The sequence below is a fragment of the Heterostelium album genome (genome assembly GCF_000004825.1).
Source record: "Heterostelium album PN500 unplaced genomic scaffold PPL_scaffold14, whole genome shotgun sequence".
In the NCBI taxonomy this organism is placed as follows: domain Eukaryota; phylum Evosea; class Eumycetozoa; order Acytosteliales; family Acytosteliaceae; genus Heterostelium; species Heterostelium album.
Genome location: NW_008805076.1, coordinates 948,774 through 966,407, shown reverse-complemented (window position 1 = coordinate 966,407; position 17,634 = coordinate 948,774). Strand labels below are relative to the sequence as shown.

The 17,634-nt window shown below is 32.3% G+C and overlaps 2 protein-coding genes across 2 annotated transcripts; one reads left to right on the top strand and one right to left on the bottom strand.

Annotated features, from left to right (window-relative positions):
- Nucleotides 1-28: 28 nt before the first annotated feature.
- Nucleotides 29-13,420, bottom strand: PPL_10707 (uncharacterized protein; the record flags this gene model as incomplete). Its single annotated transcript, XM_020581474.1, has 17 exons — nucleotides 29-978; nucleotides 1,049-1,609; nucleotides 1,688-1,867; nucleotides 1,939-3,222; nucleotides 3,294-3,348; nucleotides 3,417-3,538; nucleotides 3,602-4,312; nucleotides 4,391-4,927; nucleotides 4,998-6,299; nucleotides 6,369-6,893; nucleotides 6,986-7,270; nucleotides 7,346-8,407; nucleotides 8,501-10,556; nucleotides 10,622-11,011; nucleotides 11,202-12,212; nucleotides 12,295-13,007; nucleotides 13,402-13,420. 17 exons carry the CDS (start codon nucleotides 13,418-13,420, stop codon nucleotides 29-31), a joined length of 11,763 nt encoding a protein of 3,920 aa, XP_020428261.1.
- A 572-nt stretch (nucleotides 13,421-13,992) lies between these two features.
- PPL_10706 (uncharacterized protein) lies at nucleotides 13,993-17,607 on the top strand (the record flags this gene model as incomplete). Its single annotated transcript, XM_020581473.1, has 8 exons — nucleotides 13,993-14,353; nucleotides 14,520-14,807; nucleotides 14,871-15,164; nucleotides 15,257-15,550; nucleotides 15,618-15,917; nucleotides 15,980-16,294; nucleotides 16,356-17,483; nucleotides 17,570-17,607. The coding sequence occupies 8 exons, from the start codon at nucleotides 13,993-13,995 to the stop codon at nucleotides 17,605-17,607; spliced, it is 3,018 nt and encodes a 1,005-aa protein (XP_020428260.1).
- Nucleotides 17,608-17,634: the final 27 nt, after the last annotated feature.

Genomic DNA, 17,634 nt, shown 5'->3' with positions numbered 1-17,634 from the left:
TTGTATTTATTGATTAATTTAAAAATAATTAAGAACATTGATTGATTGAAATGATTGGATCAATGTCAGTGTTGGTTGTAATGATGACAAATTCTTTTTGTAATTGTTTGTTGTCAGTGTCGATATCGATTGAATAGTTGTTTGTTGTTGTTTGTTCTTTGATTCCATAGATCGATTCAATGTTTGTGTCGATTGTGATTTCGACATGTTGGTGCTTATTGGTGGTGGTGTTATCGATATTCTTCATTACCATGTAGTAAAGTGTATAATGTTGATCACCTGTTGTCCAATTACTCATGATTGTTTGTGTGATCTCAAAGTTACAGTTGTTGTCATTGTTGTTGTTGGACATGCTTCTAAAAGATGATGTTCTGACTTTGTTTGAACTTTGTTCTGGTGTTATTGGTGTTGTTGGTATTGGTGTTGAAATAAACTCTGTGCAATAAACAATGAAAAGATCAAGTGGTTTACTTGAGTTGGTGATGTAAACAAGATTGTCACTTGTATTGCTCTTAAATACACCTTCAATGTTCAATGAGTAGAGATATTGTTGGAGTTTGGTGGCACCCCACATATTTGAAATGCTTTCATCATTACCAATTGATATCTCCATGAATGAAAGATCGTGACTTCCATAATTGGTGATATTCGCTTCATATTGGTAATAGTTAACATTATCAACAGTCCATTGGGAGAGTAACTTTTGTTCAAGAGTACAATTCGAACAATTGTTTTGATAGGTGATTGTGTAGTTTGGATAAAGTGTGTGGTTGTTCATTGAAATCGAAACTGATCTTGTCCAGTTACCAACAATATATCTTGGAATTGAACATGATACGAATTGGTCAGTATCATTGAGTTTATGACAATCGATATTGACTCCTTCAATTGAAATATTTGCTTGATTCAAATTCCAATATCTGTTGGTTAGATTGATTGATGATCCATGACTTGGAATGAATGAAATATTGAATAGATCTATTTAAATTATTGTTATGAATATTAGTATAGCGAATAAACAATATTAAAATCTATTAATTTTACTTACTTGGATCATAAAGTTCGATTGAATCAAGACCTGATGTGTTAAACACTTGAATGGTACTATTTGAGATGTTTAATGTTTCAGTCTCATAGTTTAGTAATACTGATTGATTGACATTGGTTCTGAATTTAATGGAACTTGAATTGAATCCAAGTGTTGCCAAGTACGATACATTGTATTTACCATATGGAATTGTGAATGTTGAGATTGTTTCATTATTTCCAAGTGTCAATGTGTTGTTTTGATATTCATTATAGAATGCAAATGATTGATTAACTGTGTGTAATGTTGTGAAGTTTGATAAACTGATTTGATGGTTGTTGAGAATTGCTGATGTTTTGGATTGTGGATCTGAAATGATTGTGAATGTTGAATTCGATGGAAGATCAATCAACAATGTCGATGGAATCATCAATGATGTCATGTTTCTGATGATTGTTTGATTATTGACAATCGATGTGATCATGATTGTTGAATTGACAGTGTTATTGACTTTGAGATCTGATTCATCGAGTGTTCCGTTGATATTAATATCATAATACAATGTTAAATTGATTGAAGTTTCTATGAGTTTTAAAATTAATAGTTAATATTAATGTTATTATTATATGTAAAAATTTTTTTTTTATAGTAATTACTTACTGTATTTGATTTCAATTGTTTCATTGTTGACAACAGTTCCAACACAATAGTCTGGAAGAACAAATGCTGTTGAATTGATATTTGTGGTATTCAACTTGAATATTGTCAAGTTGTGTGATCCATATTGAACCAAATATGTCCAATCTGATGTTGTTGCTGATCCGACACATCCAAGAGGTGCTTGAGTTTAAAAATTAAAAAAAGTGTTAATATTTTGTATCAAATGATTAATTATAGCAGAAAATACATACATTTCCAGAATAGTGCAATGTTTCTTTGGATCATAAATTGATTGGTGACCTGCATTGTATAATTTCCAATTGGATTGTAGAACTTTGATGATTCATTGAAATCGACTTTGATTTCATATGATCCTGGAATCAAATTGATGAAACTAAACTGACCTGTCGATGAGGTTGTTGTACTTGAATTGACAGGTCCAACAATTTCAACTTTGATATTTCTCATTGGTTTTTCGGAAGAATCAAAGATTCCATCGAAATTGGTGTCATTAAATAGGTATCCAACAAGTAAAGTTGTTTGAGTTGTGCCTCCTGTTGTACTTCCAGCTGTTGTACTTCCGGCTGTTGTTGAATCACCAGTTGTCGATGTAGTCGTAGTTGAACCAGAACCACCAGTCGTTGTTGTGTCAGAACCACCAGTTGTTGTTGGAATTCCAGTGGTGCTGGTTGATGTTGTTGACGTTGTTGTCAAAGGTGTTTCATAGGTAATAAATCCATTTTGGTACAAATCCATTCCATTCCAAGTAACTTTGATTGCTTTCTTGAGATCACCAATCAAATATGGTGGAACTGAACAATCAACAAAAGATGAGTCAATTGATGAAATTAAACAGTTCATCTTGAATCCTTCAATTGATAACTCTGGTTGAATCGAATAATTCCAATAAACATTGAATAACTTAATAGAACCACCAACCAATGGGATCAATGGGAGTTCTTTGAAAAGATCTAAATAGATCAATTCAATTGTTGTAATATTGAAATTAATAAAGTTGGCTGTTTGATTGTTTTCAATGACTATCGATGAACCATTGTTCAATGTTATTACAACAATTTGATCTGGCATTGTGGTCAATGTCAAATTTGAAGTATTCCATGAAAGATTATCAAAGAATGTTGAATTGTATTTGCCAAATGGAATGATAAGAGTGTTGTTTGAGATAGTTCTGTCATTGAATAATGATATTGTGTTGTTTGGATTCGATGTAAACAATATTAAACTGTCATCGATTGTTGAGAATAATGTTGCATCTGGAATTGAATAGTTTTTGGTGTTGAATCCGATTGTTGTATTCCATGAATCTGTTCTTTGTGTCATATTGATAAAAGAGTCACCTGGAATATCCGTCACAATAAAGTATGGAGCTTTATCAATGATAAACGATCTTTCCAATTGTTTACCTTTCAAATTCGATTGAACTAAAACTGATATATTCACTGGGTATGTTGCATTATCATCATTTAATCCATTGAAATTCTCATCATAGAAAACTGATAAATTTAACATTGATTCTAAAAGTTATTATTAATATTAGTAAATAAATAAATAATTGAATTCGAGTTATTATTGTGAATATACATACTATATTTAACTGTAATAATTGAGTCTTCCAAGATTACATTACAAATTGGTGGGAACTAATAGTTTAAAAATACAATTAGTTTTTTTTTTTTGAGGAATTTATAAATTATAAATGGTCACTTACTGAATAGGTTTGATAATATGAATTAAAATTATAGTTAAAGTTTGATAAATCAAATGAACCATATTGAATTGAAAGTGTTTCTCGTTCTGCATTGGATATTGTTCCGAAACATTCATAATTTGCTAATTTAATAAATAATATTATTAATATGGTACAATGTGGTTGAAGTGGAAGAAATTACTTACATTTCGAGAAAACAGTAATATTTGAAACAATTGTGAGTTGATTGGAAACTCTGACATAAACAGTTTGTATTGGAATAAAGTATGGTATTTCATCGATATCTGAATCAATTGTGATCTTGTAAGTTCCAGGTTCGACAACTCTGAATTCAAAGATTCCACTTTCATTACTTGTGGTTCTATAATCAAAGTTATTATTTCCAATAACTTGAATTTTGAAGTTTGTCAAGAATGGTTCACCTTGATCATATTGATTGTTATAATTTCTGTCATCGTGAATATAACCATAGATATAGCTTGAAAATGAACCACCACCACCAGTTGTTGATGTTGTTGAAGTTGTTGTTATCTCACCAGTGGTGGTTATTCCACCAGTAGTTGATGAGCTTGTAGTTATCTCACCAGTGGTGGTTACTCCACCAGTAGTTGATGAAGTTCCAGTGCTGGATGTTGTTGATGATGTTGTGGTGGTTTGTGATTGAGAATAGGTGAGAGTATGAATGTTATAAAGATTCATATCATTCCATTTGGATGTAATTTGTTTGGTATTTACTCCTCCAGTTGACGCTGGGATATCACATTTATAATGGAGTGAATCAAGAACATCACATTTAATTTGAACGGAATCAATAAAATAGGATGCTGTTTTGAATGGGTAATCATTCGATATCACAATCTTATCACCAGTACTTGGAATTACATTTGAGAATAGATCTAAATAATAAATAGAATAAATTTTGTTAATAAATGAGTACTTTTTAACAAAATATATAAAATAAAAAATAAACATACATTGATTGACAATTTCAACATTTCCAAAAGTGATTTTGTTGAGAACATATTGATTTCCATTTGGTGAGGCGATTCGACCATTGGTGTCTTCATCATCTTTGCTGAAAATTACAGTTTGATTGGTCTTTGGTGTGAATGATAATGTGGTGTCAGTCCATTCGATATTGGTAAAGAATTGTTTGGTGAACTTTCCAAAGGTGAGTGAAAGTATTTGTGAATTGGAACCAGTGAATGAGATCGTCTTTGATGGTGCAATGTTTATGAATCCAAGTTTGCTTGAAATTGTTGAAATCTTATTTGGATCTTCAACTTTAACATAATAGTTGTTGATGATTGGTGTCATTTCTGTACTTTCTTTGAATCGAATGTATGAACTCGATGGTAAATCAAATGATTTCTTATCCTTATAAGAATAGCTACGAATTAACTGTTTTCCATCAACAGTCGATAAAACATCGTAATCAACTGAAGATATTGAGCTATCTGGACTTCCATCTAAATTGGTATCCAAGAATAATGTTAAATCTGATGTTGTCTCTGTTGAAAATTAATCGAACCATCGTTAGTATATGATCATTTATATTTACTTTTATTTTAAACTACTTACTATATTTGATGGCAATCTTATTTGCAAAGAGATTGACTTGACAATAATCTGGGAATTTAGGAGTGGAAGTTTCAAACATGTAGACTCCGAAATCCAACAAATTATATTCACCATATTGTAATGTGATCTTCTTTGAATAGGTTTCGACAGTTCCCAAACATCCAAGTGGTGATTTGGTGAAAACAGGAATATTCTGTTCATATCCTTCAAAAGTGAATGGAATATGGAATCTGGTTTGTGGAAGGAAGTAGTTTGCATTGCTAAATATTGGTATTGATGTCACAACCAAAGTGTAAAGACCAAGTTGTTTGTCAGTCTCCACTTCATATGTTCCATCAGAGTTGACTTTACCATTGGTGTAATCTCCATCATCATTGACAATTCCAATCATAAACGTTTGATTATTGGTGATTGGAGTATCATCACCATCAAATTTCATGTTTTGATTCTTGTCTTCAAAGAGACGACCTTTGATTTTAGATTTGAGGAGGAGTGCTGGAGGGTTTGGTAATTCAGTTGGAATTTGATTTGGATCGCTTCCAGCTGGCAATAACCATTGTGGGAATTTACCTTGAGGTGGACCTCCTTCTACTGTTGGTCGAGTCCATCCATCTGAATCATTATCATCTTCATCAGAGCTGTCAGATTCGCATGACCATGATTTTCCACTCTTTAATTTGAAACTAATCTTGAATCTAATTTTAATTTTAAATTTAGATTTGGTGAGACTAGAGGATGTGATCTTTCCCCAATCGATCTTGATAGAGTCAAAGTCTGAGAATGGGAATTCAAAATTGTCTGGTGTTTTCAATATCATCGTTTTTCTAAAGATTTCGAATGCAGTCGATCCTTTTAGAACATTTACAACCATAACAGGAACTGGGATGATTGGAGGTGGACCTGGTGGTACTGGCCAAACAATTGGTGGAACTCCAATAATATAGAACATTTGGGTGATAATTTCTTCAGGCTCAGGCTCAGGCTCTTCAGTGCTATCAGATACACTGTCACTACTGCTACTTTCACTTTCACTGCTGCTTTCTTCTTCAGTGTACTCATAGGATGAGGTGGCTTCTTTAGAATAAAAGGTTAACTTGACTGGTTCTACTTTTGCAGTTGAAGAAGTTGGAACAATGCATGTCACCTTTGATGATGAGATCACTTTGACATTGGAACATTCTTTCGAGCCAATCATGACAGATGGTTCATCTCCAACAAGTCCAAGATTTGTACCAGTAATTTCAATTGGTTGTTTCGTGTTCTTATCTCCAGATTCTGGATTAATTTTGCTGATAGATGGACCTAAAAAAGCAAGAAAAGTTAGATATAATTCTATGATAATTAATTGATTATTATTCAATAAAAACTTACCAGTGAAAGAGAATTCAGTGTTTGTATTTGAAATTTGATCAGAAAGTTTTGAATTTACCAATTTGATATAAATTTCAATGTTTTGACCAGCTCCTTTCTTGTTGGTGAATACGATTTGATCTTTTGTTGAAGAAACAACTGGACATTCTTGTTTCTTAAAGTATACCTTCAATGTACTTCCATCTTCAATCAAATTCGATCCATAGATTGTCAATTGTTCATCTCCATCGATTGATCCTTCTTTTGGTTCGATTCTCTCAATCTTTGGTTTGTCATAATAGGTGTATTTGATGTTTTGATTCGATTGTTGTGAGTCAACTGTTACTGAAACTGTTTTCTCACCTTCAGAACTGGATTGAGGAGCAACACATACAATCTGTTCATGATTCCATGTGAAAACATTACAATCTTTACCATCGATGCTGACTTTATCTTGGACATTTCCAAAATTGGTTCCTTTGATAGTGACGATTGTATTTCTTGCCATTCTTCCTTTCTCTGGTGTTATTTCACGTATTGTTGGTTCTAAAGTTAGAAATAGAAACAAGTTATCATATTAATAAAAATATACTATAATTATAATTATTATTGTTGATTGTAAAATAATTTTAACATACTGTCATAAGAGAAATAGGTATTTTGTTGATTTAATTGACCTCCAACTTTGATTTCAATTGATTTCTTGACACCAGTACCAATTGGAATCTTACATTGTAATGAGTTCGAATCTTTCCAAGTCAGTGATTGACATGATTTACCACCAATCTTTACATAATTGTTTTGATCATTGGTTGGTGTTGATGATGCCAAATCAGAAGGTACAAAGTTTGATCCTGTGATCATCAAAGTCAAATCACCATTGGTTGGTCCCGAATAATCTGAATCACTTGGCAGTGAAGGTGCTATTATTATAGTTTGATATTAATATTAGTATTAATATCAATAATTGTTTAAATATTTGTATTTTTTAAACTTACGATTATAATCGATATGTTGATTGTTTGAATGTGTTTGTTTTCCAATGTAAAGTTTAAATGGAACATTCTTTCCAATACCAATTGGTATTTTACATGAAAGTTGATTGTGATCGATCCAATCGTAATCTGTGCATTTCTTTCCATTGACTTCGACATAACTCGAGGTTGGTCCACCATCTTGAACATCTTTTGGAACAAAGTTATCTCCTTTGATTGTGATCGTTGATCCAGATGTATCACTGTTTGGTATTTCTGTAATCTCTGGTATTTTGTAATTGAATTTAGCTTTGACACTTTGTGAATCGATCGATATCGATAATGGTTGGTCTTTTCCGATACCTTTGAGGAATTTGCATGATATTTGTGTTTCATCGATGAATGTGATATCATCACAAAGTTCGTCATTAATGGTGAGATTGGAACCTTTTGGATCAACATCTTTCGGAACGAAATTGGTTCCTTTGATTGTGATCAATTCACCATGCGTCAAAACATTTGGAATCTCTTCAATGCTTGGTTCATTGTATTTGAATATGTTTTCAGTTGTATTTTGATTGGCGATTCCAACTTCCAACGATATATTTTTACCAATTCCAGGTGGTGGAGTGCATTCGATTCTGTCTTGATCAATCCAATTGATATTTTTACATTCAACGTCATCGATTAAAACTTTAGAGTCTTTTGGATCAACATCTTTCGGAACAAAGTTGACACCATGAATTGTAATGACTGATCCTCCTTTGGTATCACTTGAATCTACACTCTTAATGTGAGGTTCAGAATAAGAGAAATTCTTGACTCCATCGATATTCGATTGATTTCCAATGAAAACGGTTAATGTCAAGTTGGCACCAATTCCTGGGTGGAGAGTGCATGTAAATGAAGTTGAGTTTGTCCAAGTTGGTGTTGTGCAATTGTTTTCTCCGATTGTTAAATAACTGGTGTCGAAATCTGATTGTTTCAAAAACGTTTGATTTTTGGGAATGAAATTGAAACCATTGATTGTAATTTCATTGTTGGCACTTGTATTCAAATTTCCAACAATCGCCGAGATATTTGGTCCTAAAATATAAAATAAAATATAGAAAGAGAGTGTATAAAGTTAATATCTATCAAATTTATAAGAATAATATTATATAAACTTTTAAAACTTACTTTCATATGAGAAATTAAATAGAATTTGATTTGGTTCAATGTTTAACATTGATTGATTTCCCAAGAAGAGAGAAATTGTAAGATTGGCACCAACACCAGCATAGATCTCTGTGTGTACCAATGATGAATTCACCCATGTGATATTCTTAAAATGGTAGTGACCAATGGAAATATTACTTCTGTCAAATCCACGTTCATATTCGATAAGTGGAACTTCATAATAATCCTCAGATTCTTCATCATAAACGAATTTTTGTTCTTTTGGTGAGAAATTCGTTCCAAAAATTGAGAGTGTTACTGAACCATCAGTTCCAGATGTATTGTTGATTACTTTGGAGATTAATGGTCTTGGGAAAACGAGTGAGTCTGTTGAATTTCCAGATAGTTGTTGAAGAACTTCAAGAATGACAATGTTGTCATTTCCAACACCTGCTGGTAGTCTACACTTAATACAATCAAATTCCATTGATCTGAATTCCTTATCTATTTCAATGTATGGATCGAAATCTTTATCTGGTGTTTGTTGTGTTGGTACTTCAATTACTTGACCATCTTCATTTGAATATAACTTGTTTGGAAAACAAACACTTTCTTCATCTACAATACACTCATAAAGTTGATAATGATCATTGGACATATTAACTGATGGAACAAACTCGGTCATTGTTGCAAGATTGAGACCAACAACCCAGAAATTACCTCCATATGATGTGTTGACGAATGGTTCTTGAACAACTTGAAGAATAGTTGGTGCAATATAATCGAAAGGTAAAAAGTTGGATTGTTGTGAATCGACATGAATACTGAATTTAAGATTCTTTCCACCACCAATGACAGATTTACAAGTAATCTTGTTGTCACTGACACGAATGAGACTATTGCAGGTCAAACTCGAGATTGGTGATTCATCAATTGTCAGAGATTCATCACCAAATTGAGAACCAGTGATAATTATATCTTCTTCTCCATCGGTTTTCCACATTACTTTGGAGATTGAATCGATGTTTGGTGCTTTATGATCAATAAAGTCAAGTTGTTCATAAATTTGACCACCAACTTCAATTGAAATATTTTTGTTCCATCCAGATCCTCTGGTTTTAAATGTAATATATTCTTTTGAATCTTGGATGCCACCAGAGATCAATGCGATTGAGACTCCACCAATCTTTAACTTAATGTCGTTTACTGTTGATGTCATGGAGAAAAGATTGCTTCCATAAAGTGTAATCTCTGAACCTACTGTGTTGAATTGTTCAGATGGTCGTGGAGAACTGATTGTTGGTGCATTGTATTGGAATTGGAATGTGTTTGGAAGTCTAAGTGAAGGTTCTTTTGGTGTAGTGATTGAAATCGATTTGGTTCCAAGTCCAGATGGAATTGTACATTGCTTTTGGTGGAGATCATCTTCATTGGTATAGTCACAGTCTTCGAGGTAAATGTCACCAAACTTTACTAGGAGATATTGAAGATTTCGACCTTTGATGATGAGTGTTGTTTCATCTTTGGTGTCACCTGTCAATGGTCCAACGGAGAGAATGAATGGATCAACTGGACAACTTTGAAGAAGTTCTCCACTTTCAAACTCAACTTTTGTTGAATGAGTAAAGCTACAGATCTTTCCATCAAACATGACAATTCCAAAACCTTCCTCTGGTTCATTCTCCAATGGAATAAAATAGGTTGAAAGGTGGTCTCCATAGGTGATAACTGTTTCTGTTTGAGTTAACACACCAATCAATTCCGTGATAATATCAAGACCAAGTGGAGTGATCGAAGAGAATGGATCACCTTGGTGCATTGGATTATTACAGTAATATCTATCTCGAATACCAATCTGATTCTTCAAATATTGTGAACTACGTAAATATCTGATCAATGGAGATTCGTAAATTGAATCCCAAATAACATTGGATGATATTTGATGTTCATCAAATTGAACCCATTTTCCAACAGTTTCATAAAGTTTACTGAGTGAAAGTGTTTGGAAATTCGATTCACAAACTTGATATCTTCCTAATATCTCATAAATTGGGTCTGTTGGTGGATTTGTTGGACTCTGAAAATTAAAAAGTTTGATTGTTAGAATGATATTCATAAAATAATAAATTAAATATTACTTACATCCAAACAGAAATTACATTTGTAAATATAATTTAAATTCATGACACGATCTAAGTTGTCAAAAATCATTGTTGTGTCGATGACAGAACTCTGAATCTTTGACTTTAGAACATCAATGACTGTGAATATATCGGATGGAACATTCTCTTTGATGATCTCTTTGATCAGTGGGAATGATAAGGAATCTAATCCACTGGTAAAGCTATCTTGATAGAATATCTCATCTTGATCAGCTTGGTTATCGATGATATCCCAAAGGAATGATGCAATGAGTCCTGAAGAACGAGCAACTGGTTGAACAACTCCATTCTTTTGATAGATTTCAAGTGAAACAGGTGAATCACAATGAATGATTTGTTTTATATCTGATCTCAGATATGGGAAAATATCCTGTTAATTTTGAAAAATAAAATAAAATAAAAATAAAAATAAATAAATAAAAATAAATAAAAAAATAAGAAAAATAATCAAAATAAATTAAATAAAAAATAAATAAAATAAATAAAAAAATAGTTAGTAAGATATTTTGATTTAACGATCAATCAAAAAATATAAAAAGAGCGGGGTTTTTCATTCTTACCTGTTTGAATTTGAGCGCGAAAGAATAAATCAATGCTTTGCTTGTTGCCAATTGTTCTGCATATTCATCTGATTCTTGTTGTTGAATTCGATCATTAATATTTAGAGAATCTAATTTATAGTTATTATTTAATGATGTTATGTAGTGATAAGAATATGAAAGGAACAAATCATCAATACACAAGTTATCGATTTGTATTCCGTAGTTGTTGTTATCGTTGATTATTGCTGTGTGTTGATTATTAATTTTAACTGTAATTTGTGGTTGTGTGAAAGTGCTATCAGTGTTGACAATTGGATACAAATCTACCAACATTTGTAAAGTACGATAAAACATTAATACATTTGTATCGTAAGTACTGACAGTCTCTGGTGAAAATAGATTGTCTTGATACTTTAGAATGGTAGAGTATACAATGTATTCAGAGTCTTCAGAATAGTATTGAATACTAATACCTCTCTTATTATCCTTCAGATACAATCTAATCTCAGGAGTGTAATACTTGACAATATCAACAGAAGCAAATTCATTGGTTTGATATTCAAAGATACCACAATCACTCTGACATGACGGATCGGAAGCAGGTACAACAGTCAATTCAGTATCAGGAAGACTTGAATCGAATGGAGTACGAGAAAGGAGTGAACCGATATTGGTACTGACAGTGTTGACTTGGAATCTAACTTGACCTTTTCCATTGAAATCACTCTGCAGTTTAGTCTCACAATCAAGTGACGAGCAAATACTTGATCTAAGTTTGTAGGCAGTATTGATTAGGAAAGTATTGGCAGCACTCGAGGTAACAACACACACAAACGAGGCAGGTGATGAAGACAAAGTTGGATGGTAATCACCAAGACATATTCTGAGTTTGTCAAATGCAAATCCTGGTGCCTCGACATCCGATATCCAATGTCTACTCTCCAAAGGTATGTTGTATTGATTTGAAAAATCAATTGGCAATCTATTCTCGACCAAACTACTAAAACTAGCAGTTGCAACGGCATCTCTCTAATTAATACAATAGAATCATTAGTATTTATATTTATATTAACTTTGTTACAGTGTAATTCAATATCATCTATTTACTTACAGGAACGGTAGTGTATCCAAAGAAAGATTGCCAAGCACTTGATTGTAAACCACTGTGGATTTCAATAGTTGGGCTGATGTACTGTTTGGCTGAGGAATCAACGATTGATCCTTCAAATATATTATTCAAGAATCTTAGATTTCTTTCACTGAATGTGTTAAAATAAATCTTTGGAACCAATGGCACTAAAGTATTAAAAAATGCAGTCATCTCTAAATTGCTAAGGCCGATAAGAGTATGACATAAAAATGAATGACCGATATTCAAATTAATCGATTGTTCATCAGCCAAATGGTAGTCTTGAGGGAACCACTTTCCTGGATAGCTTGAAGGCATTGCAACCTCATTATTAGTGGGCAAAATGGCAGGAAAACCAGGCATAGTGTGTTTTACGTGAATTCCATTTCCAGAACTGGTAAGTGCAACAAATCCTTTGGATGTACCATACTGATCAGGTTGCCACTGGCCATTTAGAGGTGTCTCTTGATTTTCATTTTTGTCACCAAACTGCCAAGGCTTGTCATTGAACATCAAAACTTCATTGGTTTTGATACTCTCAAGCGTTCTTCCAAGTGCACTTTCAGCCAGAGTGATATCACTAAGAAAAATTACATTATGCTCGTCCATGTACAAATATGCATTGGTTAATGGTAGTTTTTTGATATACCACCATTGCACATTATTGTTGTCAGGTGACAAACAACTTGGAATAGCTGTAATAAAAGAAATATTATTACAAATAAATATAATTAATATATAAATATATAAATATTTATTCTTCATATTTTTTTTAAATAATAATATTATTATTGATTTTAATAAAATTTTACATGTGATTAGATATCCAGATGAAACTCGTCCAATCAATCACTCGTTTCAAACTAATAAAAAAATTTATTTATTTTTTTTTGAAAAACTATTATACAAAAGCTAGATATTTAGCGATCACGGTTTGTCTCTCAACGGAATCATTTTACTTCTGATGGTGCCTAATGTTTATTACCTTTTGGGGAATAAAAGTGCAAAAATGATTCGAAAAAGATTGTTGATAATCTTTTTCCTAAAAAAGGATTTAAACAAAATTTTGATTCGAGAATTGTAACTCACAACGAGTAAAAATGTACATGTTTTTAGAGGGTCCAAAATTTTTTATTTTGCGTCTAATCTCAAAGTTGATTTTTTTACTTTTTTTTAAGTTCTATCTTTTGCAAAATCTACCACGTAGTCAGTCTGTCGAATTCTTTTAAAAATAGGTACGGAAAGGTCGAAGAAAACACTCCGTACACGAGTAACTTAGAACGATTTAATCCCAGGCTATAAACTTTTAGCGTGCCAAAATTAGAAAAATGATTCATATTTTTCAAAATATTGAAAATGTGCAAACTTTGTGAAAACAACAAGGTTCAAAGTTGGTTTTTGATTGATCCCTCATTCTTTTCATTTAACCGAATAAACCTTTGCTATTACTTTTAGAGAATGGGATTCAATTCAATACTATTAAAGTCTTATTTTTCACTGGTTAATCGCCTAAATCAGCTTGGTCATTTAAAATGATTACTTTCAATAGTTAACCAATCACTCGTTTTTCTTTAATTCATACTTTACAAAATACAATAGTTTTTTAATCATTTACAAATCTTCATTATATAATAATATATAAAAATAATTCAAATAATTCTATATATTATAAAATAAAAGATGAAAGAAATAATAATATTATTATTTTTATCATTTATTGTTGTTTGGACAACTGATCAGGTAAAATTCGAATTTGATAATGAAATCTATCAAGATGGTTTTAGGGTATCGATCAAACTTCCAGATGGATATGCTTTTGACAAGGATAAATTCAAGGTTACTGCTGAAGATGGAACTAATGTTAAACCATGTACTTTTGTTGAAAGAGTTGGTACTAATGTAGTGGTTTACAAAATTCCAAATCTGAGAGTAGTATTTGACATTGATGATGATGATGATGATGGTAGTGATGGTAGTGATGGTATGGTTGGTAGTGATGGTAGTGATGATCGTCCTAAGTCTACCCGTCCACTCAAACGAGGTAAATCATCAATTACCAATAGTTACTCTCTTGTCATCTTGGATCAATCAACAATGAACCCACCACAATCCTTTTTATATGAAATTCACAAGTATGTATATATCTTATTATTCAAAAATGTGTTGAAAATGATTTTCTAATATTTCAAATTTTTTACTCAATAAAGTTCCTTCTATCATTTATGATGATACTGTGATTCTAGAAGGAACAAAAACCTTCAAGTTTAAAGGTTATGCTCTCCATTTTCCAAACTATGCTCCAAAGATAACTCTAGTCCCTATTCCCCAAGGTGTACCAGTTGTCAAGTATGAATGTTTAATCACGGCAGTCATTTCAAAAGATGAAATCGAATGTACCACCACTCAAGTAGTTCCATTCGGTGATTATTTTTTTAATTTTGAATATGCTGATTCGAATCACATCCCAAAATTTCTATTCAAAATCACAGCACTTCGTAAGTTCATCAAATTTGATTAAATTATTTTTTATAATTTTAATTTTAATTATAATTTTTTAGCAAAGATCATCCCAACAACGGAACTCTCTTTAAACTCACATCTATCATATGATGCCATTATTATCAAGACTGATTCACTCATTTCAAGTCTTAAACCCGATCAGGTTGAAGTGAACTTTATTAATGAAGATCAATCTAAAACTGTAAAGTGTACTGTTAAAGAACTTTCGAAAGATGATAATCAAATCATATGTTCTTTGGATGTCCCAACCAACTTCCCTTCAGGTATTGTCAATGCTTACGTCAATGTACTTGGTAAAACAATTACTGGTTCACAAAAGTATAACTTTTTTGGTAATTATCAAATTGTTTTATAGATTAAAGAATCTTTTAAATGATCGCTTTATTTACAACTCTGTGTTTCTCCTTCTTTTTTTATTTATTAGTTCCGAGTTTCCCAAGTATGGGAGTTGATATTTCGGGTCCTATGACAGGAGATGTAAAGTTTGTGATTGATGGTGAGCATCTTGACCCATCTGGATCTGTTTTCATTGGTACAAGTCATATAAAACTGAAATGTCAATATAAAGCAGCTGTACCACCATCGACATTGGACCAATACGAATGTCTTTCACTCTCGTATTTCCCAGATGCTACAAATCCACCTGTTTGGGAGTATAAAATCAATACAAAGATGTATGGAAGAGACTACCCGACTGGATATACCTATATATTTAATTGTATGTAAAGTTTAGATTATCTTTCTTAAAGAGTCAATATCTAATTTAATCTTTTAATTTCATACAGATCCTGAATTTGATTTGACACCAACTCAATCGATTAAGATTATCAATACCGGACATTCAATAAGTACACTCAAAGGTAAAAACTTGGAAATCATAAACAAGATTACATTGAATGATATCGCTTTGAATACCAATGACTTCCAGATTGTAGACAATACTCTTTCAATTGAAATTGTTAGTACTGCATTGGTTGGTGATCAAACAATCAAGTTCTTTGTTGAGAAGAGTCTAACCTCGAATGATGGAACTGTCGTTGAACATTCATATCAAGTTAAACCCGATATTGAAATGAAATTACTTGGTAACTATCATTAATCAGTTATAAATATTATTGATAAATTGATTATTAATGATCTATAATAGCACCGACAATCAAGGCCAAAGATGATAATACACTTTCATTGTACTTCTTGGATGACGCAGCCAGTAAATCAATTATCTTTGATCTCACAGATTTCCCAGAGAAACAAGATTATTTGATTAAAATTGGAACCTACAACTTGAATTGTGCTCCAGAAACAACTTCTGCACCAACTCCAATCAAATGTAGTGGTATCCAAGATTTATCATTGGCCAATCTACCAACTGAATTCCCGATTTCAATTGTATTTGATCCAAACAATGCCAAACCAGGTTTTATCAAGACAATTGATTCCACTCTCAAATTCAAATACACTGGTAACTATCATATAATCATTTATTTATTATTGTTTCACAAAACTAATTTATTTCAATTCAGGACTTGTATTTGATGTTCAAAGTCTCTTGGCTAATGTTATCCAAAGTACTTATGGAGGATACTTTAGAATGCTAAATGGAGTAGAACTTAATCGTATTGAATCTCTTTCAATTGGTGATGCCCCAATACCTTTTGACCATGTTCTAACTATCAGAAGAGGAAATGCCAACGATTTATATGTAACTGGAAGAGTATTAAACTATGACACTGCAACCCAGAGAATGAGAATGCTCATCGATAAACAAACTGTTAATTATTCACAAGATCTATTCACGGTGTCGTTCGTTGGTGTTTATAGTAGCCATACTGCAAATGCAGTTACAATGTTTGAGGTAGATCCTCTTACTCATGAAGAGCTTATAACCAACTATGTTGTAGATGGTATATATGTTGGTCATGTCGATTCGATTTGCACTATTGTGGTCGAAGGACAATTCAACTACGATACATTTACTCTCACAGTTGGAACTGATGAGTATGAAATCGACAAAGCCAAGAGAGTAAAACCAGTCTACTCAATCACATCAAGTACTCTTGGATTAGATCCAACAACAAACACATTCCCACCCAATCCACCAAGAGAATTCATTGAAATCGAAGTGATTGGTGTCACTTTTACCAACAATGAAATTACTTTCCCTTCAGAACATTCATTCACAGTGAGTGCAGATCTTGAGAATATCAAAGAAAGTGGATGTCTTCTCATCAATCCAACAGCTCCACTCAAACAATCGATGATATGTTCACTCCCAGAACCAAAGACCACTGATTTAGACACAAGAGCACTTCGATACACCGTTGGAGGCAGAACAATCACCAATCAAATTCTTCAATTTAGAGTTCCGAGAATCATCAATGCAACACCATTATTTGGTTCAAAATATAATGATGATCGATTGACGATTTCCTATACCAAAGGTGACTCAACAGCTGTTCAAATCAGACTTGTTAAACTTTCTGGTGTAACGATTACTCTCACTTGTGATCCCGAGACTGCACTTGGTAATAATCAGTTCCAAAAATCATGTGCCAAACCAGCAGGTCAAGCAAGTGGAAAATATTTGATTCAAGTATTCGATCCAACTCTATCCGCTTATTCATTGGAGAGAATTTATTTCAATAACTATGGTAAGCAACAAATACTGAATCATAATGAACATGATATATTAACCATTTTTATTTCTTTTTTTTTTTGTTTTTTAATTTTTTAAAAGGTATTTCATGCTTAGGACCAAGCAGATGGACCAATTAATCAATATAATAATAAACCAGTTTCATG